The sequence below is a fragment of the Geotrypetes seraphini genome, chromosome 10, assembly GCF_902459505.1.
Source record: "Geotrypetes seraphini chromosome 10, aGeoSer1.1, whole genome shotgun sequence".
Taxonomy (NCBI): domain Eukaryota; kingdom Metazoa; phylum Chordata; class Amphibia; order Gymnophiona; family Dermophiidae; genus Geotrypetes; species Geotrypetes seraphini.
In genome coordinates, this window is record NC_047093.1 from 104164505 (window position 1) to 104187853 (window position 23349).

Consider the following 23349-nt stretch of genomic DNA (forward strand, 5'->3'; position numbering starts at 1 on the left):
CTGCTTAATAAAGCTGACTTTTGTTGCTAATTCCATTTAACCGATTAAAATCTTTTTTTTAAAATAATTTTTATTAAGCCAGAGCAAGAGGAAAAAAGCAACAAAATAGCTATACGTTTAACAGACGAAAGCAAGAGTTATTGAAAACATCTGAGCTGCTGCTCAGCGAGCATAATTCTTGGGATACAGTTGAAAAAGCTTTCCTTCTTGTGTTGGTTCTAATCCATACTTCTCTAAATTGTTAAGACTGAAAGAGCCTTCTTTTATATCCTTCTCCATTTGTGGTGCAACAACCTCCATGAAAAGTTTTTCAGCTGTCTGAGGTTTCTCCGTTCCATCTGAGGCTCTGTAGGAAACATATGGTTTTAGGTAGAATCCATTCAAGTCTGGCACGACAAACTCAGGGACCATTTCCTTTACTTTGATGAATTTAGCACTTGGTGTGCAAAATCCAGTTGGGTTGGGTTCTTTCCACTTGGGGGCAGCCCTGGGGCCACGCCGTTTGGTTGTATGTACAGCTGTCCTGTCTGCACCACGTAAAAGGCCTCTGGCAATATTGGTAAGCAGTCCCATTGCAAGTCCCTGAAAAATCAAAGGGATCATTTGTGAACATGCTGAGACAAATACTTAGAGGAATTGTTCCTTAACAAGCAATTTACATTATACATTCTTTACAAAATGTACTTTAATTTGTCATCCTGACCATGTCTAATGTCATTTTTAACAGGTAAAGGTTAATTGGCTTGTTTAAGTTTGAATACGACAATCTCACCACTATATTAATAAGAATCTGGCACAAAAGAAATAATTTATAGTAATTTATTCCAATTAAGGGAATAAGAGGGGAGTTGTCATTACAAAATATATTCATCTGCAAGTGATTGGCTTTATCAATTTGATACTTGTTGATAAACACTAAATAAATCACAACATATACTATGTAATCTTAAGACTCTTATTAGTCTAATATCCATAATACCTTAACAAAACTGATCAATTATGACATAATAACTAGAGTAAAGTCACTTAGGAAATATACTAAAGCAGCATTTAAATTTTCAAAAGGGCAACTATGATAAAAACCCATCAAAAATTTTAAAAGGATCAGCCACTATTGTTAACACTTTAAATTAGGCATGGGTATAATTTAAAAATTAGCAAAAAAACGTAGCAGGAAACATCAGGCAAACAAACATGGGATGCGAAGGACAGCTCTTTATTTTTCTTTGCAAAGATGGCATCCAACACCATTGGTGTGCCTCAAGGTTTGGTTCTTGGACCTGTTCTTTTTAACATTTTTGTAAGCGATATTTCTGAAGGGCTGTCATTTAGATTGTTTGTGGACTCCTTAAAAAGGCTTTTTGCCACATGCCAAAACATGACCTGTGTTAGAAACATAGAAATGTGACAACAGATAAAGGCCAAATGGCCCATCCAGTCTGCCCATCTGTAGTATCCATTATCTCTTACTCTCCCTAAGAGATCCCACGCATGCCTGTCCTATGCTTTCTTGAATTTAGACACAGCAGCAAAATATGCAATAGAGTAGACTCACCCCGATAGTGTGAATAAAATTACTCAATGAGAAATAAAATTCTAGTTTATTTGCAAATGCTTTGAATCCTGGTCTTTTAAATTTAATTATTATTAGAACTAAGTTTTAATCAAGCAAGCTAATTTTCTCCATATTGATATTTCTTTATAAGTTATATTCCTCTCTTTGAGAGTGATATAGCTTATTATCCCAGGACAAGCAGGCAGCCTATTCTCACATATGGGCAACGTCATCGACGGAACCCGGTTGCGGAAGCCTCGCAAGCAGACTTGCTTGTAGAAACTAGAAGTTTTGAGTCAGCCGCACCGCGCATGCGCGAGTGCCTTCCCGCCCAGCGCAGGGCGCGCCTCCTCAGTTCTCAGTTTTCCACAGAGCCGAGAAGTCCGTCTTTGACTCTCTGCATTTAACTTTGTTACTTCATGCTTTCTCTTTCTGCGGTTTGTATTTATTTTCTTCACAAATCACTGTTTTCTTTTATTTCTAGTTAAAAAAAATAAAAATTATTTCTTCCGTTCGACTGCCGGGGCAGGCCGCTCGGCTGCAGCCCATGGGCTTCGACTTTGCGACGGCTTCGACTTTGCGGTGGCTATTTTTCCTACTATGTCCCGTCCAGCAACGGGCTTCAAGAAATGTAGCCAGTGCCAGTGTGCGATTTCCCTCACGGACCCACACCGTTGGTGCAAGTGCCTTGGGCCGGACCATCAACCGAAGTCCTGCGAGCACTGTGCTACTCTTCAACCTCGAGCCCTTAAACGTCGTCGGATTTTAGCGGAGCTTTTCGGGATGGATTCTTCGACCATTTCCCCGACTTCGAAAGTGGCCTCTGTCCCACCTTCGACTGAGGGTCCTTCTGCCTCCACTACTCCGACCTCAAGCCTCATCAGACCTTCTTCGTTTGCAGTGGCTCTTACCTCGACTACACCTGCTGTATCTTCCCCTGCATCCTCAGGTCAGATAGCTCAGCAGAAGGTTCCAGCAGTGGTAATCAAGATGGCCAAGACTTCCAAGTCGAAGCACATTTCCACTGCCTCTGTGGAACCTCCAGCCAGCAGGTGGTCCGGTTTCAGACGCGGATCCATCCTTGCCGGCTTCTTTCCTGACTATGTTAGAGAAGCAATTCATTCAGTTCCTCACTAATATGGGACTGAAGCTTGCTACTCTAATCCAGCCTGGTTATTTTGTAGACTCCCGCGAGGTCGAGCCTCTTCTTATGCCTCTGGCTGAGACTACACACTCTATGCAGGGAGCAAAGTCTCTGCGAGTGTCTGGTCTGGCATCTATGCACGTGAAGCAAGGAGCAGATTCTTTGCAAGTGCCTTGACTGGAATCATCACACTCCATACAAGAAGCAGAGTTTTTGGGAGTGCCTCGAGGTTCCTCCATCAAGCCTTCTGAGCTTCGATCCACAGCTTCTAGCCCTATCCATTCATTGGTAGCAACGTCTGCTTCCATCTCCAGGGCAAAGTCTCCTCGATCTTCGACATCTGCTTCCAAGCACCACTCTCACCGATGATTAGGGCCTTCCTCGAGACATACTTCCAGGCATACCTCTTCTTCCAAAGAGCATCCTTCTTCCACTAAGCTTCGATCTATGCCTTCCAGCTCTACTAATAATAATAATAATAATTTTATTCTTGTATACCGCCATACCCGTAAAGTTCTAGGCGGTTTACATCCATTAATTAAGGTCCGTGATAGCACACGGATTTACAAAATTTTGACAAAGATACAGGCAATGAAGTGGGGGGGGGGAACTCTTTGAAGAGATTAGGTCGAGGTAACGGTAATACAGGAGGACGGGTTGAAGATAAGATATAGCGAGAGGGAGAGAGGGACAGCCGAAGGGGCGGGGTAGAGAGGGAAAGGGGAGAAAATAGGGGGCAAGGGGGATTAAAAGGCCTGTTCATGGAAAAGGTGCGTTTTGAGAAGTTTTCTGAAGCTAAGGTAAGAGGGGGCCTCGAGTATCATTTGGGCAAGCCAGGGGTTCAGCTTGGCTGCCTGGTAAGCAAAGGTTTTGTCGAGAAATCTTTTGAAATGACATAATTTTAGGGATGGGAAGACAAACAGCTGTATTCTGCGGGATTTCTTGTTGGTGTGGTTCAGAGTGAAATGGTGATTGAGGTATCTAGGTAATAGGCCAAAAACAGTTTTGTAACAGAAGCAGGCAAATTTGAACAGGACTCTGGATTCGAAGGGGAGCCAATGCAGTTGGTGGTAGAAAGGTGTGATGTGGTCCCATTTGTTCAGGCCGAATATGAGGCGGACGGCAGTGTTCTGGATCAATTTTAGTCTCCTAAGGGTTTTCTTTGTGGAGCTCAGATAAATGACATTGCAATAGTCTAGTACGCTCAGGACAGAGGACTGTACCAGAAGGCGGAAAGAGGAGTCGTCAAAGTATTTTTTTATGGTGCGCAGTTTCCAGAGCACCGAGAAGCATTTCTTGACAGTGAGATCCGTGTGATTTTCTAGGGATAGATGTTTGTCTAGAGTGACTCCCAGTATTTTTAATGTTTGTTCGAGGGGGAAGACCAAGCCTTTCACTTGGATTGTGGAGACTTTGATTTTTTCATTGGGGGAGGCTAGGAAGAATTTTGTTTTGTCCGGGTTTAGTTTTAATCTGTAGGATTGCATCCAGAGTTCTATCTGATTAAGTATGCTTGTGATGTGGGCTAGTAGATCTGGGGAGAAGGTGGTGAGTGGGATGACTATTGTGATGTCATCTGCGTAGATGAAGGATTTGAGTTTGAGGTTTTGAAGGAGGTTCCCCAGGGAGGCGAGGTAGATATTAAATAGTGTGGGGGACAGGGGGGAGCCCTGCGGCACCCCGCAGGAGTTAACCCAGCTAGATGAGGAGGAATCGTTTTTGCGAACTCTGTAGGATCTGTTTCGTAGGAATCCGTGAAACCAGCTGAAGACCTGGTCGGAGATGCCAATGTGGGTCAGGCATTCTAGGAGAATGTTGTGGTCTACTAGGTCGAACGCACTGCTCAGATCGAGTTGAAGGATCAAGGCGCTGGAGCCCAGGCTAAAGAGGGTGTGCAAGTAGTCGAATAAGGCTGCAATAATGGTTTCAGTGCTGTGGTCAGTTCGAAAGCCCGATTGATTGTCACATAGTATGTTGAATTTATCCAGGTATGCGGTGAGTTCAGCATTTACTATCCCTTCAGCTATTTTGGTGAATAGAGGAATGCTAGCGATAGGTCTGTAATTAGAAGGGGCGTTTGGGGGTTCTTTCGTGTTTTTTATGATTGGGGTTAACATAATATGGCCTTGCTCAGGTGGAAAGTATCCTGAGGAAAGTAGAAAGTTCACCCAGGATAACATGTTGGCTTTGAAATGGATGGGTGCAGTTTTCATGACATTTGGAGGGCAGGTATCTAGTTTGCAGAAGGAGTTAGAGTATTTGTTGTAGAATTTATTGAAGGTTTCCCAGTCCAGTATATTGAATTGGTTCCAGTATAGATCTGCTCTGGACCCTTGGTCTGGTTTGTATATGCCGGTGTCAGAAAGAATGGGGAAAAGCTCAAGGGGATTAGTCGAGGCAGGTAGAACAGATCTTAGTTTTTGGGTCTTGGAGATGAAGAAATCAGCTAAGGTGTTTGCGGTTAATGTGGAATCTTCGTGGTTGTTGGTGAGTGTCTCGATGTGGTATAGGTCATTAACTAGCTTAAAGAGATTGCTACTGTTATTTGTAAAGTCACCTATTTTGTGTGAATAGAATTTTTTACGTTTTTCTTTGGTCAGGTTTTTATAGATTTTTAGTTTGAGTCTCCTGGATTTCTGATTTTCGCCATACTCTTTCCGATTTTCTAAGGTCCTTCTTCATCTGTAATAGTTCTGTGTCAAACCATCCCTCCTGCTTTGTGGTTCTGATTTGGCGGGTTTTTATGGGGGCTATTTCGTTTAAAATGTTTGTGCTGTCGTTGATCCAGTCTGTCATAAGTTGTTCTGTTTCTTCGCTAGGTTTTGTGTTCTTTTCATAGCGGGCCCAGAATTCCTCTGGGTCTATCTTTCCCCTGGTGGTGAGGGTTTTGATGTTTCTTGTTTTGCCATTTTTTGAGTGTTTTTGTTGGCAGACAATGGAAAAGTCACAGACTCTGTGATCGGACCAAAGGGAATCTGACCAATTGGCATGTGTCCAATTAAATTTTGGGCTGGATAGGACTTTGGAGGAGAAGGTCACCAAGTCTAGTTGATGACCTCTTTGATGAGTTTTGATAGGGGGGGTTTGAAGAAGCCTAGTTGGGTGATGAGTGACCAGAAATCCGATACTTCTGGTTGATCTAGCTGTTCTAGGTGGATGTTAATGTCCCCACATAGAAGGTTGTATGGGCTTGTTAGGGAGTTAGTGAGTAAGGCTTCCGCGAAGTCGTCTTTGGCTAGGTTCCATTTTTTTGGTGGGATGTAGACTAGGGTGATAGTTAGGGAGGCGGACAGGGATTTGGAGTTGAGAGAGCAGGCTAGTATTTCAGAGTTAGGGGAGGACTTGGTGTTTAGTAAAGAGCAATTGAGGTGGTCTCGAAAGATTATAGCTAGACCTCCTCCTCTTCCCCAGGTTCTGGCCAGGGAGAGAATCTTATATCCTGAGGGTAGGCAGTCTTTGATTATGATATCCTTGTCAGAGTGCAACCAGGTTTCAGTGAGTAGGACAAAGTCGGGGTTATTTTCGGTCAGCCAGTCTTTGATCAGAATGGCTTTGTTTCTCAGTGATCTAATATTTAGGTAGAAACCTAGTAGGTTCTGTTGGTTGGAGTGGGCGACTGGGTAATCGTGAGAGTAGGCTAATTTTTTTAGCAACCTAGGTTTTTTTGGGTAGAGCTTGTGAGGGTGGCGGGAGGGAGGGGGATTAGGGGATGAACTGGTATTAGGTTGGTTCTGTGGAGTGTGGGGTGAGACTGAAGGAACTTTTGGTTTTACCAAGCGGTATAAGGAGATGTGGACAGGAATGGGGGTTGTGGTATAAGGGTCTGCAGTGCATATTCTAAGGGTGATGAGATAAAGTAGAAGCAGGGCTGCACATTGATGGGAGTTAGGCCATGCCATGATTCCGCGCTCAGGGGGAGGGGGGGGAAGGGGTTGTGAGCACAGAGAGGGATGATTAAGTGGTAAAAGAATTGGGAGATTAGAATATATAGCCTTTTTTTTTTTTTTTTTTTACAGGATAGTCTGGTTAAAGCAATGCAGTAAGGTAGGCAAAAAGCATAAATATGTAATAAAGTGAGATAGATAGAGAAGTCCCGAAGCCTCTTCCCTGCAACGGGACGGTCAGGCTATGTTGGGGCAGCTCCCGGTATCAGTGGAGCTGCCCTGAAGCGGTGAAAAACAGGCAGAAGAGCTGCAGGGGGTTTCGGGTGGCGGAGCTGGGCTCCCACGCTGCCCGAAGGTCTCCCTCTGCTGCGAGAGTCAAATCCGGCGTTGGGGCAGCTCCCGGTATCGATGGAGCTGCCCTGAAGGAAGCACAGGCAGAAACTGGGCTGCAGGGGGTTTCGGGAGGCGGAGCTGGACTCCCACGCGTCCCGAAGCCTCTTCCCTGCAACGGGACGGTCAGGCTATGTTGGGGCAGCTCCCAGTATCAGTGGAGCTGCCCTGAAGCGGTGAAAAACAGGCAGAAGAGCTGCAGGGGGTTTCGGGTGGCGGAGCTGGGCTCCCACGCTGCCCGAAGGTCTCCCTCTGCTGCGAGAGTCAAATCCGGCGTTGGGGCAGCTCCCGGTATCGATGGAGCTGCCCTGAAGGAAGCACAGGCTAGACCACTGACTCCTTGATCGAGGTCCCTGCTTCCAGACCTCGAGAACTCAGCAGTTTTTATTGCTTCGTCAAAGTCTCCTTTCTCTTTTGATGCCTGTTTTCCTGCTGAAGCTTCATCTTCAACCCAGGCTGCCTTGATGTCCTCGAGTCCTTCTCAAGGCAAGGCATTAGCGGATCAGCTATCTTTCTCTTCTTCGGCAGATGGCTGCTGACCTGGATCTTCAATTGGATGCTGGTTCTAAATACTCTAAGGAGTACCTCGAAGTCATGCATCTTCCTCAACCTCCTGCAGAGTCACTTAAGCTTCCTCTTCACAAGCTTTTGTCTCAGACTTTTACACGATGCCTGGAGACTCCTTATGCAATTCCTGCAGTTCCAGGCAAGTTGAACTCCAGGTATAAAACTCTACATTGCAAAGGATTTGAGAATTCGCAGTTGTCTCACCAATCCTTACTTGTGGAGTCCTCCTTGAAAAGGTCCCATCCTTCCAAGATTTATGCTACTGTTCCTCCTGGAAGGGAAGGGAAAACTATGGACAAGTTTGGACATCGCCTCTACCAAAATGCCTTGATGTCCTCTAAAGTCCTCAATTACAATTTCTATTTTGTTACTTAGTGTTGAAACAATTTTATTGAAAATTCACTAGACACAAACAAATACAGAAGGAACAACACTAACATTGTCCCCAAATTCCCCCCCAACCCATCTCCCCGAACCCACCACAACAACAATCGGGAAAGGGGAGCCCCGGACCCAAATGACCTTCAAAACCCAAGAAACAGGAAATCTGGACTCTGAGAATTCCCACGCACCAGAAATACAGGCCACAACCTCCCATCCTTCATGCAACCATAAACAACTCCCAACCTACAGGCCACCCCTTAGAACTAGGGAAACCCCTTCCCTACCACAACACACACTATCCCACCATGCCCCCAAAACCGCTCTGCCTTCCCTCCCCAATCATCCCTTCCCGCCTCATACCTCTCCCAAATCATTCAAAAGAAGACTGCGACCCTTAGGGTGCAATTGCCAAATATACGGATCCCAAACTTTCAGAAATAGCTGCCCCCTTTTCCGAGACCCTTTCGCGTCTCTGGCTTCCCAACATGCCAGTTGATGCGCATCCACTCTCCAAAGCCAAAACCCAGGAGGAGTATCAGAAGTCCAGCATTTCAAAATATCTTTCCTCGCCACCAGAGCTTCCGACACAAAAGTCGGCTCGCGTCTCCCAACGACCCCAAGGCCCCAGGGAGATCCAAAACCAACTGCTCCGGGGTGCCGTCCAGGGCAAGATGAAGCACCGCCCGCATAAAATGCAGGACCTCCCGCCAATACAACTGAACCAAGCTACACCCCCAAAACATATGACCAAAAGTCTCTTCACCCACCCCACATTTAGAACACATCATAGTGAGAGCCCCTCCACAGTAATATTGTTGAGGCATTAAATATGCACGATAGAGCACCCTATAATAGCACTCTCGCAAAACCGCACTGCGTGTCAAGGAGGGAATTCCCTTAAGATGAGCTAAAATATCCTAATCCCGTAAAGACACCTGTAAATCAGTCTCCCAACCCCTCCTATAACGAGCTAACTCTCTACACGGTTCCACCCGCGCCAAGCGTTTGGCAATCAATGAAACCAAAAGTTCCTCCCCAAATTCAATATGGAAAAAATCCCGCAATCTAGTGCCCATATTTGTGCATAAATGATCGTGATCTAAAGACAAAAATGTTTCAACTGACAATAGGCAAATCTATTACCCCATTTATCCCTCACCCAACCCCGCAACTATCATACCCTACCAAATCACCCTCCATCACATGCTCCAACTTCCAAACCCCCCTCCCGTTCCCAATTAGCAAAAAACACATTTTCATTCCCCGGAGAAAAAGGAGCATGGCCCCGCAGCGGGATCTGGTCAGTGACCACCGGATCACCATCCAGGTGACTCACCAGCCAGCTCCAAGCCTCCTGCAAAGAGTTCACCAACAAACTGGAACGCAAATGCACCGGTAACTGTCCACGCGTTAAATGCAACAAAGAAAATAGGTGAGCCGGCGCATAATAAGCCTGCTCCATCTGCACCGGGGTAAATTTAGTAGACCCCAACATCCAATCCCCTAAAAGCCGTAATAAGCAAGCATAATTATAGCGTTGCATGTCAGGCAACCCCAACGCCCCCGCCCCCCACCCTCCCTGCAAGCACACCAACGACAGCTTAGCTTTTTTGCTTGCCCATATAAACCGAGAAAATAATCCTTGCACAGTCTGCAAATCCCTCCTAAGAAGACACAGGGGGAGAGTCTGAAACAAATAAAGCCATCTGGGCAAAATCATCATCCGAAGCAACTGAATCCTCCCTGACAACGATAAGGGCAACGAATGCCAACGCTCCAACCAATTACGCGTAGTCTGCAGCAAACGTGGGACATTCAATTTATACAAGCCCTTGACATCCATGGCTATCCATACCCCAAGATACCGAAAAGCCCCCTTAGCCCACCGTAAAGGAAACTGAGTCCCCCACCCCTCCTGAATATCGACCGAGGAAGCCAACACTTCTGACTTGGACAAATTAAGCCGCAGGCCGCCATACATCAACCAGATCAAGCATGTGGCTCAAACTCTGCAACCCCTGTGCCCCAGGGAGGCGGCCTCCCCAGAACAATCAATACTAGGATCCCAAACCGCATTAAAATCCCCCTGAGGAGCAACTGCTCCCCCTGATAGGGCATCAAGGAAGCCAGCACCCTTTTCTGAAACATGGGATCATATACATTGGGAGCATACAAACAGCCAAGGATCAATTTCTGTTTAGCAATCTCCCCTCTACAAAAAACATAACGCCCACCCGGGTCAATTTCCAAAACCTCCAAATTAGACACCACCCCCTTACAAAATAAAATGATTACCCCTTTTGACTTGTCGACCCCATCCGTCGCCACATAATTCCCCACCCACCACCGTTTCAACTTACTATGTTCCTGCGCATCTAAATGTGTTTCCTGCAACAGGGCCACATCAACCTTGTCGTTGCAGATGTTGCTAAATATTGGAGTTAATACCTCCCACATTCCATGTCACCACCTTAACCATGACAAAATCACTACCCCCTTTCCCAAAAACCCCATCACTGCAATCTGGGCTGCAGCTGGCCCAGCCCCCAGCTGCAGTCCCCCCTTCAGTCATGTAGCCCACAATATGAGAAAGAACCTACCCAATCCCCACCCACCCACCCAAACCCTCCCCCCACCCTCCCTCCCTGTCCAACCCCATAGATGGCCAAAGCCGACTAAACAAGGAAGACCCATCAATGGCAGGGCCCCCACCAATTGCTCATTCTGACAAGCACCCATTCATACCTCCCGACCTCCCCCACACTCCCCCAAACCCTCACACTCAAACAACACAACCCCACGCGATCAGCCACACAACCACCATGACCACGCACCCCGAACTCAAAACAGCAACCCCCCCCCCAGAGAGATCCCAAGTCACTCTCCCAAACTAAGACCTGAGAACAGGAAGTCTACAATAAGTCCAACAAAAGTCCACACTGCTTCTTCAGGGCGGTCGCCCCCCGGCTGTTCCAAGCTCTCCTCTCCTGGAACCCTGCGGTCTCACTCACTGCCACCGTGCAGGGCGGTCCTTGTCCGTTCTCCCACTGGCTGCACCAGACAGCTCCGCAGGCAGCTTATCACCCAACAGCTCTTTCAGGGCAGTCCATGCCTCATCAGATGTTTTCACCCTCTTATGAACCGTCCCGTCAGGACCATCGCAAAGGGGAATTGCCACCTATACTTATAGCCAGCCTGTCGCAAAAAGCGGGTCACCCCCTGAAAATCTCTCCGTTTTCTCAGGGTAGCCGCAGCCAAGTCTTGAAATATAGTAATCGACAGCCCTTGCCATTGATAATCACTGCGTTGCCTGGCGGTCTGCAGAATAGTCGCTTTAACATCATAGGAGTACAAACAGATCACAATGTCTCTGGGATAATTCCCCTGTGCCCGACCCAGGGCACGATGCGCTCGTTCAACATGCAATGCAGGTCCTCCAGTAGCATCACCTTGCGCCAGGCTCAACAAGTCTTCACAAATAGCTTGTGCGACCTTACGCACATCCTTATATAAATCAGTCTCAGGCACTCCACGCAACTGTAAATTACACCGCCGGGTACGGTTTTCTAAATCCTCCATCTTCTCCCATAAGTCCGCCCCGTCTTTCTGAAGGGCCGCCACCGCACCCTGAGTGTCAATTACATCCTCCACCACCGCATCCACCCGCTTCTCCAACTCCTCCTGCCGACGGGTGATATCGTGCAAATCTTGTTTGATATCCACTACTGCCTGTTTGATATCCATGTGGATAGAAAGGATATCCTCCCGAAGGCTCGCCAGCAATTCGGCAAACCCTCCTTGCTCAGAGAGTCCACACACTCCTCCGGCAGTCTGCATATCAGAAAGCTGCGCTGCAGGCGAGTCCGCAGCCATTTTGGATCCACCAGTGGAAACCGGCGATTTATCCGGTCCCAGACCCAACTTGCCGGCCGCTGCTCTAGAAGGGTCCAATTTTCGGCGAGTAGCAGTCGCCATGCCACACCACCCCGGGAGGGTGAGGGAGGAAAAATTGAAGCGTAAATCACTGCACAATCATGCAAATGTGCCTTGGCCCCGACGGAGCTTCAGCCTCTTGTGACCTGCCACATCGGTGATGTCACTTCCTCTCTCCATTTTGTTACTTATTTCAAGTTCCTCATTGATCTTCTTCCTAAATTTCTCAGTTATCTAGATACTCAAAAGTACTTTGAATTACAACTCAGATTACATCTACTTCAGTCTTATGATGCCTTTGAGTTGTCTGCCAAGGCGACTGCTTGTTCTGTAGCAATGCGCCGCCTAGCCTGGCTTCGTACCATTGACATGGACCCTAATCTTCAGGACCGCTTGGCTAATGTTCCTTGTGCAGGCAATGACCTCTTCGATGAATCTATCGAGGCAGCCACCAAGAAATTGTCTTAACATGAAAAATCCTTCGCTTCTATTGTCAGGCCAAAGCCCAAGCCAGCTCCTGCCAAGTCTGCACACCCTCCTCCAATTTTCCAGAGGCATTTTGCTCCGAGAGCGGCTCCTTACACTCACCCTACTAAGAAACAGCAGAATCAGAAGCAACGGAAATCTTAACCTTCTGCTGCACCTAAGGCTATGCAGCCTTTTTGACTGTTTAAAACAGAGCATAACCTCCACCGTTCTGTCTCTGACCTCTCTTCCCCCTATTGGAGGTAGTCTCCATCATTTTTACCACCGATGGGAGACCATCACTTCCGACCTCTGGGTGCTGTCAATCATCAGGGAAGGATACTCTCTTCATTTTACTCAGGTTCCACCAGACCTTCCTCCAAGAGAGTATCCTTCCAGTCCATCCCAGATCACCCTTCTTCTTCAGGAAGCTCAAGCTCTGCTTTGTCTTAGTGCCATCGAACCAGTTCCTTTGGAACAGCAGAACAGTGGGTTTTACTCCCATTACTTCCTTGCTCCGAAGAAGACGAGCGATCTGCAACCCATTCTGGATTTCAGGGCTCTCAACAACTTTTTAGTCAATGAAAAATTTTGAATGTTGTCGCTGGCATCCCTTTATCCCCTTCTCGATCAGAATGACTGGTTATGCTCTCTGGATCTCAAGGAGGCCTATACTCATATTCCCATTCATCCGGCCTCCTGTCAATATCTCAGATTTCAGGTGGGGAATCTGCATTATCAATACAGAATGCTGCCCTTTGGCCTGGCTTCCTCTCCCAGAGTATTCACCAAATGCCTGGTGGTGGTAGCAGCAGCTCTAAGGAACCATGGTCTTCAGGTATTTCCCTACCTAGATGACTGGCTCAAAGATTCAACATCTCAGGGGATTATTGTAGCGACCCAACGGACTACGTGGTTCCTACAAAGTTTGGAATTCGAAATCAGCTTTCCCAAATCACAACTTCAACCCTCTCAGAATCTACAATTCATCGGAGCTGTTCTGGACACTATCTAACTCAGAGCATTCCTTCCGCAACCACGTCTGGAAGCTCTCCTTCAACTCTGTCATACAGTGTCTTCCCACTCTTCCATCTCAGCGAGAGACATGCTACTGGGTCATATGGCCTCCAGAGAACTCATGACTCCTTTTGCCAGACTTCACCTCAGAATTCCTCAGTGGACCCTGGCATCTCAGTGGACGCAGGTTTGCGACCCACTTTCTCGACACATTGCAATCACTCCTTCATTGAGACAGTCTCCGCTGGTGGATGCTCTCTTCCAATCTCTCCAGAGGCTTGCTGTTTCAAATGCCCCCCCCCCCCATCAGAAGGTCCTCAACAACAGATTCCTCGACCTACGCTTGGGGCGTTCATCTCGATGGACTCCGTACTCAAGGCCACTGGACCAGTACAGATCGTCAGTGTCACATCAATCTGTTGGAACTCAGAGCGATCTTTAAGGCTCTCAAAGCTTTTCAACATCTTCTTCATGACCAGGTAGTCCTCATTCGGACAGACAACCAAGTCACATTGTACTATGCCAACAAACAGGGAGGCACGGGATTTTTTTCCCTTTGTCAAGATGCTCTGAAGGTTTGGGACTGGGCAATTTGCCACAACACCTTCCTCAAAGCTGTCTACATCCAAGGGGAGAAAAATTGCTTGGCGGACAACTTGAGTCGTCTTCTGAAACCTCACAAATGGACATTCCATTCCTCACCTCTTCATCACATTTTTTCACAGTGGGGAATGCCTCAGATAGATCTCTTTGCAGCTCCCCACAACCACAAACTGCTTCAGTTCTGCACCAGTTTATATTCTCATCGCCTCGAGGCAGATGCTTTTCTTCTGGAATGGACGAATCTCTTCCTGTACGCATTCCCTCCATTCCCTCTCATTCTCAAGACTCTTGTCAAGTTGAAGAACGATCATGCCATCATGATTCTAATTGCTCCTCGGTGGCCGAGACAACTTTGGTACTCCCTTCTACTTCAACTCAGCAGCAGGGAACCATTTCTTCTACCAGTTTTTCCATCTCTGCTTACACAGAGTCAGGGATCTCTGCTTCATCCCAACCTGCAGTCTCTACACCTGACAGCTTGGTACCTCTCAACATAACCCCTCTTCAGTTTTCTCAACCTGTATGAGACATTTTAGAGGCTTCTAGGAAGCCTACCACTAGACAATGCTATCACCAAAAATGGACAAGATTTTCTACGTAGTGTTTTTATCACAATAAGGAGCCTTAACATTCCTCCTTATCTTCTGTTTAAGATTACCTTTTGCACTTATCCGCCTCTGGCCTCAAGTCTACATCGATCTGAGTCCATCTCAGTGCAATTGCTGCTTTCCATCAGTCTATTGAAGGGAAACCCCTTTCTGCTCATCTGGCGGCTTCCAGATTCATGAAAGGACTTTTCAATGTCAAACCTCCTCTCAAACCGCCTCCATTGATTTGGGACCTCAATGTTGTTCTTGCTCAATTGATGAAGCCTCCATTTGAACCAATGTCTATGGCTCATCTGAAATATCTCACTTGAAAAGTGGTGTTTCTCATTGCCCTCACTTCTGCTCGAAAAGTCAGTGAGCTGCAAGCTTTAGTTGCTGATCCACCATTCATTGTGTTCCATCATGACAAGGTGGTCCTCCGTACTCATCCTAAATTCCTCCCTAAAGTGGTTTCAGAATTTCATCTCAACCAATCCATTGTTCTTTCCAAAGCCTTCTCCCTTCAATTATCTCTTTCCCTCTTCCTCCACACCACCCCAGGTCCAACTTCTCTCTCTTCAGACCATTGCCCACCATCTCTCTCTTTGTCCTCTGTTTCTGGCCCCATAAGCTCTACCCCCCACCACGCCCAATCTGGCACTTCTTTTAATACCTTCCCCCTCTGTACTTTAAAAAAAAACAACCCAGTCCAGGAGGCTTCCTTGGCCCAGCATGTTCTCCCCCTCCTCTCCAAGCCCATGCATCTCTACCTCACTCCTCTCCCACCACCGTGTCCAATAATTCTCTCTCTCTCCCTCCTCTCTCTAGTTCTCCTCTTTCTTCATCTCTCCATGTGAACCATCTTTCCCTCTCTGACACCCAATTCTTCCAACACTGTTCCCTCCCTCCATTCTTCTGGTTCATGTGCCCTCCCTCCTTCCTTCATCATTTGTCCAAAGTGCTCCCTCCTTCTCAAGTCCCAACATGACCTTCTGCCTCCCTCCGGCAGGCATTTACCTTCTGATCGGCTCCCATGCTGCAATCGTTTTTCTGGTGAAAGCTGCGGGAGGTGATGGCTGGCTCCTCACACGATCCGTGGCTGTGCTGGAAGCATTTATTTTATGGCCGTTGGCGATCCGCGCCTGTGCTGGAAACATTCCCTCCCTTCTGTGCCACCCTCTGGCAGGTAGTTTTCTGGCTGGCTCCCTTGCTGCAGTCATTTGCGGGTGTTGTCGGCTCCTCGCGCACGATTCATGGCTGATTCGGAAGCCTTCTCTCTGACGTTCTGATATCAGAGGGAACGCTTCTGACACAGCCGCAGATCACGCACGAGGAGCCGACGACGCCCGCGGACAACTGCAGCAAGGAAGCCAGCCAGAAAACTACCCACGGGAGGGAGAAGCTCGGCCACACAAAACTCCTTGTTTGGCTGTGGGTTGGACACCCCTGGAGTAGGGGCAGGGAAGAAGATTGGTGTGCGGCTTCGATGCGGAGCACCTGGCTAAAACACGCTTGGGAGAACACTGCAGTACTGTCATTCCAGGTTCAAGCATTAATTCTATGAATGGAGCTTCTCTAAAGAGCTCCTGCAGCTCCTGATCACTCATGGCCTCCAGTGCATCCGTACTGCTGTGGTAGAGTGCAGTTGTGCATTTCTTGGCATATGCCAGCCCCTCTTTGCCATGAACAAGCTTGGTTACTTCTGCTGCAAGGCGTTTCTGAGGCCCTAGCTTCTCTGGCTCTTTCTTGTGTATGTCCAGGATGTGCACAATCTCCGGAAGAGGCAAAAAAAGTGAAAAGTTTCAAAAGTCTTTCTACACAGGATTCATGTTGTCGGACAAAGAACTGGTAGACATCTTGCCTTGTTACCCTTTGAATGAACTCATAGCCTGTCATTATGTTGCCCAGCTGGTCAGAGCCACCAATCTGGATCCAGCAGTCATAGTGCTGGTGCAAGAAGTAGAAGTCATAGGCCTGGAACATCTGATAGACAAATTCAACTAGGCTCATGCCCTCTGGACTCTGTAGGTGAGACTGCACACTAAGCCAGCTCAGCAGCGTGCCCATGCGAAAATGACAACCCATCGAGGCCAGAAACTCCATGGCTCTAAGTTCCTCATACCAGGCGCAGTTCAGGATACTCAGGCTGCCTCACACCTTTTCCCTCTGCCCTCCAACCCAACCAGCAATAGTTCCTCTTAACAGTATCCACGATATCCTGTTTGTCTGTGTCTAGATTGTAAGTTCTTTGAGAAGGGACTGTGTTTGCGACTCTGTACAGCGCTGCGTATGTCTGGTAGCGCTATAGACATAGTTAATCATAGTAGCAGTTTTTCAACGTAATTACATTTAGATTAGATCCTTTTTTTTTTAATTGCAGCTGAAGTTCAGATTCACAGCGTGGCTTTGTACATGGCTCGCTGCTCCTGCGCTCTTTTCGATCCCCCGACTCGCCCCTCTCAGGCTGCTATCTGGTCGACGGTCTCCGACCCCCGCTGCGACCTCCCTGCGTTGAGCTGCACTCTGCCGCAGTGGTTCCGGAGCCCGGCTGCTCACTGGCCTGGTGCGGCTCGCAGCCACCATGGCCACCAAGAGGTCGGACTCCCGGCTGGAGAGGAAGATCGAGTGCTGCCACTCCGAGTGCCAGTGGGAGCAGATCCCCGAGCTCGTCAAGTAGCTTTTGGCCAAGCTCATCGCTAACGGTACAGAGCAGGCCTGGGCCTAGTCAAGCCGCGAAGCCTCGGTCTTTCTTGCCAGGCAGACCCGGGGAGGGAGTGTTAATGGAAGCGCCCATTCACTTCTTAATATTTATGAGGGGGGGGGAAGTAATTACAGGTAGACAGACTGGGCTTCAGCAATGGGAACTTTACAAAGTAAATCTGCAGGGGAGTAATAGCCTTCCTATAGGGTTATGGCGCTGAAAGTATAGCTGGCAAGTGACCCACGTGTAAGGAGTCAGCTGTGGGTTCAAAATCACAGTACACCATCTGTGCGCCGCTCTGCAATAGAAAAAAAGTCAGGCTGAGGCAGGAGTCAAATGTTTGAACTTCCAGCTCTTCAGGCTGTGCCTGGGGAATCCCCAAGCCGGTGAGAGGGTGTTTAAAAAAAAAATTTGAGCAGCAGGATTTGAGACTGAGATGACAGCCGGACGGTCATCTAAATTAGCTGGGCGGAGCGCCCAGCTAAAAGGCTCTAGGGAGAACATTGATAAGGCATGACTCCCCTCTATCACCTACTGGTCATTGACAACACTCCCATTCTCTAAATATGTTGAAGAAACAATATATACTAGCCTATATGACATATTCAGATGTTATGGCCATTCCTAATAGAGTTACTGTTTCCTAAAGTTGCTTTGTGGTCAGTACAGTACACTAAAGAGAAGTTTACCCAGGCTTTGGGAGCATTGGGGATGGGATCCAGATGAACGCAGTCCTACTGGAATCAAAGGGGGCCGGTTCCAGGTGGACGCAGCCCTCCTGGAATCAATGGGGGCTGGATCCAGGTGGATGCCATCTTGGAAACAAAGACCTGCTCTTTCCTCATTTTGCTTAATCCTGTCCCCAAAGGTGAACTGTAGGTCATGGGGCTAGGACAGGGCAAAGAGCATGACATAACAAACAGGTCAGCATGAGGGCTTGCCCCATACCGGAATCAGCAGTGGCTGCCAAAGGAAAGTTACAATCTGTTCTTAAGGTGATACTTAGAAGATCCATAGAATCCTGCTTTTATCCAGGTCCTCTTAGTGTGCAGGAAAAACCTGTGCTGGGGACGTTACAGGACACTTTTTAACCCGAGGATAGCTAAAGATTACAATTTTTGAGATACAAGGTTAAACAGGAGAAAAAGAACCAATCAAATGCTATACTTAAATTTTCTTCAAAGACACATTACTGCCCCTACTGTGCTTGTTCTGTGGTGAGGGAGTACACATTGGTTGAATTCCACAATAAGCAAACACCCTAAAAGAATGACAAGATATAAAGCTTAAACACTGCACGAGTTATATGCAAAATTCCCTTTCTGAGGCAAATCCATTTTGACTACGCCCTGGCCATAACTTACCAACCTTTCTCCACAAAGAAAAGGCAACACACGCCAACAAAAGTAGCTCTGCCGATCTCTCAGGCACAGTCTACCAACCACCGAGCGTGCAACAAGACCTCATCCAATTGGCTGCCACAACTAACCACCAATCAGCAGCCACTTTACTGCAGCCTCGTTCGAGCAATTGAGAAGGCAGAGCGTAATTGAAGAGTGTGGGACGGGTTGTTAGTTACGGTCTTTAAACAACCGAAAGTTATTGGGAGTTGGAGTGAGCCGAGGTAGGGATTAGGCAATTTGGGGTTCTGTTTCTGAAGCTCTTTGAGGTGGGGAAAAAGTGAGGTAGGGTGATAAGCCAATACTCCTTGTGGTTTTCCGACAGTGAGTCTGCGATATTAAATGATTTTGTCCTTATTCCTTTGCTCGGCGGCGGTTCTCTGGGTGGAAAGTTTCTGATTACTCTGGGACCACCGTCGAGTTTAATTTAAAATATTTATCTTCTAGTCTCCCCTCCCGCCGGGTTCTATTCACAAACAATGTACTCCCATCTAGGGAATGACACGGGGACAAATGAGATCGATCTCCATTCCCGCGAGGTTTTGTTACTATTCCTGAAACTTCTCATCTGCCCAAACATCCACTTCACTCTTAATTGAGCGCCTGCTTTTACATGTGAGTCCATGATTCACTTGTAGGTGGCGCACTCGTTCAACAGCTCTCAGCCGGGTCCCTAATTAGTGCTATTAGTGGAACTTGTACACTCTGAAAACTGGAGCCTCCAGAGACGACGTGACCCCTGCGGTGATCCTGACAGCATGAATAATTATCAAGGGCTCCTTGCAATTAGAATGCGGAAACTTTTTCAAACTCTTTTAAAATTAGAAGTTTTAAAAATAGACATATTGAACTGTCAGGGACTTTTTTTTCAGGGGGAGAATACCGTACATACTCGAATTTAAGTCGAGACCCCCAATTTCCCCCCCCCCAAAAAAAGGAGGAAAATGGTTGACTCGAATATAAGATGGGGGCTTAATATTCAAGTGCCTTACCCTGCTAGGATCTGCACCCAGTGTCTTCTCCCTCACGCCCTCCCCTACCAGGCTCAGCATCCAGCTCCCTTCCCTCCTTGCCCTGCAAAGCTCTGCACCCAGCCCCCTTCCCTCCCTGCCCTGCCAGGCTATGCAGCCAGGCCCCCTCACTACTTGCCAGGCTCTGCACTGCACCCTGTCCCACCTCCTCTTCCACCTCTGATGGTCTAGTGGTAGGCCGGGACAGGAGAGATCCCTCTCGTCTCCTGGCTGGGCTGATACAAATATATATATTTTCTTTATGTATACATATGTAATGATATATTTGTGAATTGCATTATTCTGTAAGATGTTAAAATTTTATAAAGATTGAACTAAAAAAAAAAAAAAAATTCTCCACCAAAGCACAGGATCTTCCAGAATATACCAGGATCCAGCATTCCTTCCCCTCCAGGAAGGATCTTTCAGGATATGCCAGAATCCAGCAGTCCTCACCCAAAGAAGGGCTGTATCTGCCTGGATTCACCACCAGTAAGGTTGGAAATACCTGTATCCTTCCCCACCAAAAGCATAAGATCTTCCAGGATCCACCCAGATATTTATTATTCATTTTTATATATATACCACCTGGAGTCTTAGCGGTCTCCAAAATAACATACATAAAACAATAACACATACATAACATTTTACAATAATTCAAAACAACTTAGAAAGTGCAACCTGAGGACTCCTCAATATCATCCTTCACTGTCATTACAGGTAAATTTAGAACAAAATTCAAGGGAGCAATTCACAGATATGCATCAAGAAATATCTTTGTTTTAAACAATCTCTTAAAGCTATGATGATCAAAACATATCCCCCTCTTCTACGAAACTGCGCTAGCAGTTTTTAGCACAGAGAGCCGCGCTGAATGACCAGCGCTGCTTCTGACGCTCATAGCGCAATTTCTTAGAAGAGGGGGTAATCTTAATTGACCCTGTAGTTTATTCCATAAAGACACATGAGAACATTTTTAATTGCATGGCCACATACCTTATATTCACAGCTGATTGAGATATCAATCACTACTGTTCAAAAAATATCTCCCATCACTCTAACCACCACCCAATGAGTTCCCAACCAACGACTTCGGAAACACCCATCTATACTATCTCTTTGTCTGTGACCTAAAATGTAATGTAACTCTTCTACTTTACACCCGATTTAAACGATCGAGTTGCCAAGTATTACCTCTGCAAAATACACTATTTTCTGTTATATGTAATAACTTCTGTGACAAGTATTATCTTCTGTGAACTTGAAGTATCATAACTCTTTACTGTTACTGTAATATACTCCTATCCTGAAATGTAATTCTACTGGAACTGTCCAGATATCTTCTATAATGTAATCCGCCTAGAACCGCAAGGCACAGGCGGAATAGAAATCCCTAATGTAATGTAATGTAATACTACCGTCTGATCTCAGAGCTCACAATGGTCTATAGACCTTCTAAAGATCCTGAAATCAAACAGGCACAAAATGATATACAGACTGATGCACTAAAGATAACACCTTAATATGGGAGTTATATATGCTGTTCTTGAAATCCCACTAATCAACCTAGCTGCTAAATTCATCAGTACCTGCAATTCTTTCAGCTTGGTTTTCGTCAAACCCAAAAATAACAAATTACAGTAGTCTAACTGGAGCAATGATTGAACAACCATTTTGAAATCATAGGTTGTGAAGAGGGGTTTTAACCTTTATAGTAAGCAAAGCAAGGCATAACCCTTCTGAATCACACTAAGAACTTGCTTTCCCATAGTCAAAAACATATCTAAACAAACACCTAACAGTAATCTCTTCCTTTACCTGTATCCCATGATGGCTATCTCTCTATCAGTCCCTTCCTCCTAAAACAGACTGCTTAAATTTTGAAGCAGCCATTTACTCTACCTGTATATCTGGATATACAGGTAGAGTAAATATCTGGATATACAGGAGATATACACTCCTCCCCTATCTCTTCCTTTATCAGAGACTCTTTTCTTCTATAAAACTTCACCCCTTGACAGCATATAGGATACCTTTCAAGGTAGTCTCCATACCCACTCAGCAAACGCAACATTGACCCTCCCACCCTCCCCTCTACCCAACCATCCCTAGGCAACCACTACATATATAGACACCTTCTAATCATCACTAACACGTTCCACTTGCTACCCAACCAAATCAAACCTATAAAAATCCTGTGTCCCTAACCTGACCATCTTTCCCACTCAAAATTACACTGCCTTCATGATACCAAGGCCACAAGCTGTGCTGTCCTATTTAATGCCAATTGCTCTCCTTATCAGCAAGTAGTCCCCCATACCAGTCATCACAGGCTAGGGTAGATATGGTGACCTGTGTCACTTTCCCCACAGGAAATCCTTACCATACAGACCCCAATACCTTAGCCCTATCCCTATCACCACACCCAGTAGCCTCAAAATGGCACTGGCAAATGCAAGATCTATAAGCAACAAAGATACAATATTAAATGACCTCTTCACAAACAATAACTTGGATATCTTCCTAATTACTGAAACCTGGCTCAAAGACAATGATGGGACTACCCTGGGTATGCTGTGCCCTCCAGGATACCAAGTAATAGCTTACTCATGCATCAACACTAGAAGTGGAGGTGTAGCTGCCATCTTAAAGTCCAACCTCAACTGAAGACTGATAGACACCATCATACTAGATGCACTAGAGTGCCTCACCTTCTTGGTGGACCATAACAGAGACCTAACCTTCGCTTTGATATACAGAGCACCACACTCTCCAATGACTGTCTTAGATGACCTACTATCTGTCCTTAGCAAACTGGTCATCACACACAACCAAATCATTATACTTTGAGACTTCAACTTCACAAGCTACCCACACAACACCAGAGCTCCAGCAGATTTCATCACTTCACTGTCAGACCTAGGTTTTCAACAAATGGTCTCCTCACCGACTCACTCTTGGGGCCACATCCTAGACTTAATCTTTACTCAAAAAGACACTTTACTCAACACACAGACCCCAGCCTGCACCACCAAACTTATACCCTGGTCTGATCACCATTTGATCACATTCTACCATACCTACACAACTAAGCAACCATCAACCAGGAAGCAACCCCAACCTAAGATGATGTACAACAACAACGCAGTCAACCTGGAAAATCTCTCCACAGGCCTTGCTAACCTAGCAGGATTATCAAATTCAAACTCTCAATTTGTTGATGAAGCTGCCATGGACTGGCACACTGAGGTAAAAACCCTGTATGAAAGACTAGTTCCAGTCAAAGAAATCAAATACTATCCCCGCAAATATTCCTCCCCCTGGTTTACTGACGACTTAAGAACTAAGAAAAGAAAACTAAGGCAAGCGGAAGAAAATGGTACAAATCCAGACTTAACAGTGATAGGTCCAAATGGAAGGAACTACATGAAGAATATAAAAAAGCCACCCTAGAGGCTAAAAAGAAGTACTACGCTGAACAACTATCAAAGACCTGCAATAGATAAAAAAATCTTTTCAAATTAACAAAAAAGATACTCACAACATCACAAAGAGACAATCAGTACCTTAACACTGAACATGACCACGAAAATCAGACTACTTTGCTGACAAAGTAAACAAAATACAGTCTCACCTTGACTCTGCCATTGTTCCCTCGTAACTTAAATAAAACAATTAAAACCACAATTGGGAACCTAACTAACTTCCA

General features: G+C 46.3%; 2 protein-coding genes and 1 pseudogene across 3 annotated transcripts in view; 1 reads left to right on the forward strand and 2 right to left on the reverse strand.

Moving 5' to 3' along the window:
- Positions 1–52: 52 nt before the first annotated feature.
- On the reverse strand, positions 53–19208 carry MRPL41 (mitochondrial ribosomal protein L41). 2 transcript variants are annotated; one of them, XM_033959964.1, is made up of 2 exons: positions 18599–19208; positions 53–582 (listed from the first exon to the last, which is right to left on the reverse strand). In XM_033959964.1, the coding sequence occupies exon 2, from the start codon at positions 571–573 to the stop codon at positions 163–165; it is 411 nt and encodes a 136-aa protein (XP_033815855.1). In that variant the 5' UTR covers positions 574–582; positions 18599–19208; the 3' UTR covers positions 53–162. The 2 variants fall into 2 exon arrangements, with proteins under 2 accessions (XP_033815855.1, XP_033815854.1); XM_033959963.1 differs by having other exon boundaries at positions 18595–19201.
- On the reverse strand, positions 15912–23288 carry LOC117368545 (annotated as a pseudogene).
- The window catches only part of PNPLA7 (patatin like phospholipase domain containing 7), an 864087-nt gene continuing 859492 nt past the window's right edge, over positions 18755–23349 (forward strand). Inside the window, exon 1 of the mRNA XM_033959965.1 lies at positions 18755–18854. The gene's annotated coding sequence lies outside the window, so the exon portion shown is untranslated. The remainder of the gene's footprint in view (positions 18855–23349) is intronic.

Coding starts and splice junctions, on each gene's coding strand:
- MRPL41 (XM_033959964.1), bottom strand. CDS start 573: ATGGGACTGCTTACCAATATTGCCAGAGGCCTTTTACGTGGTGCAGAC.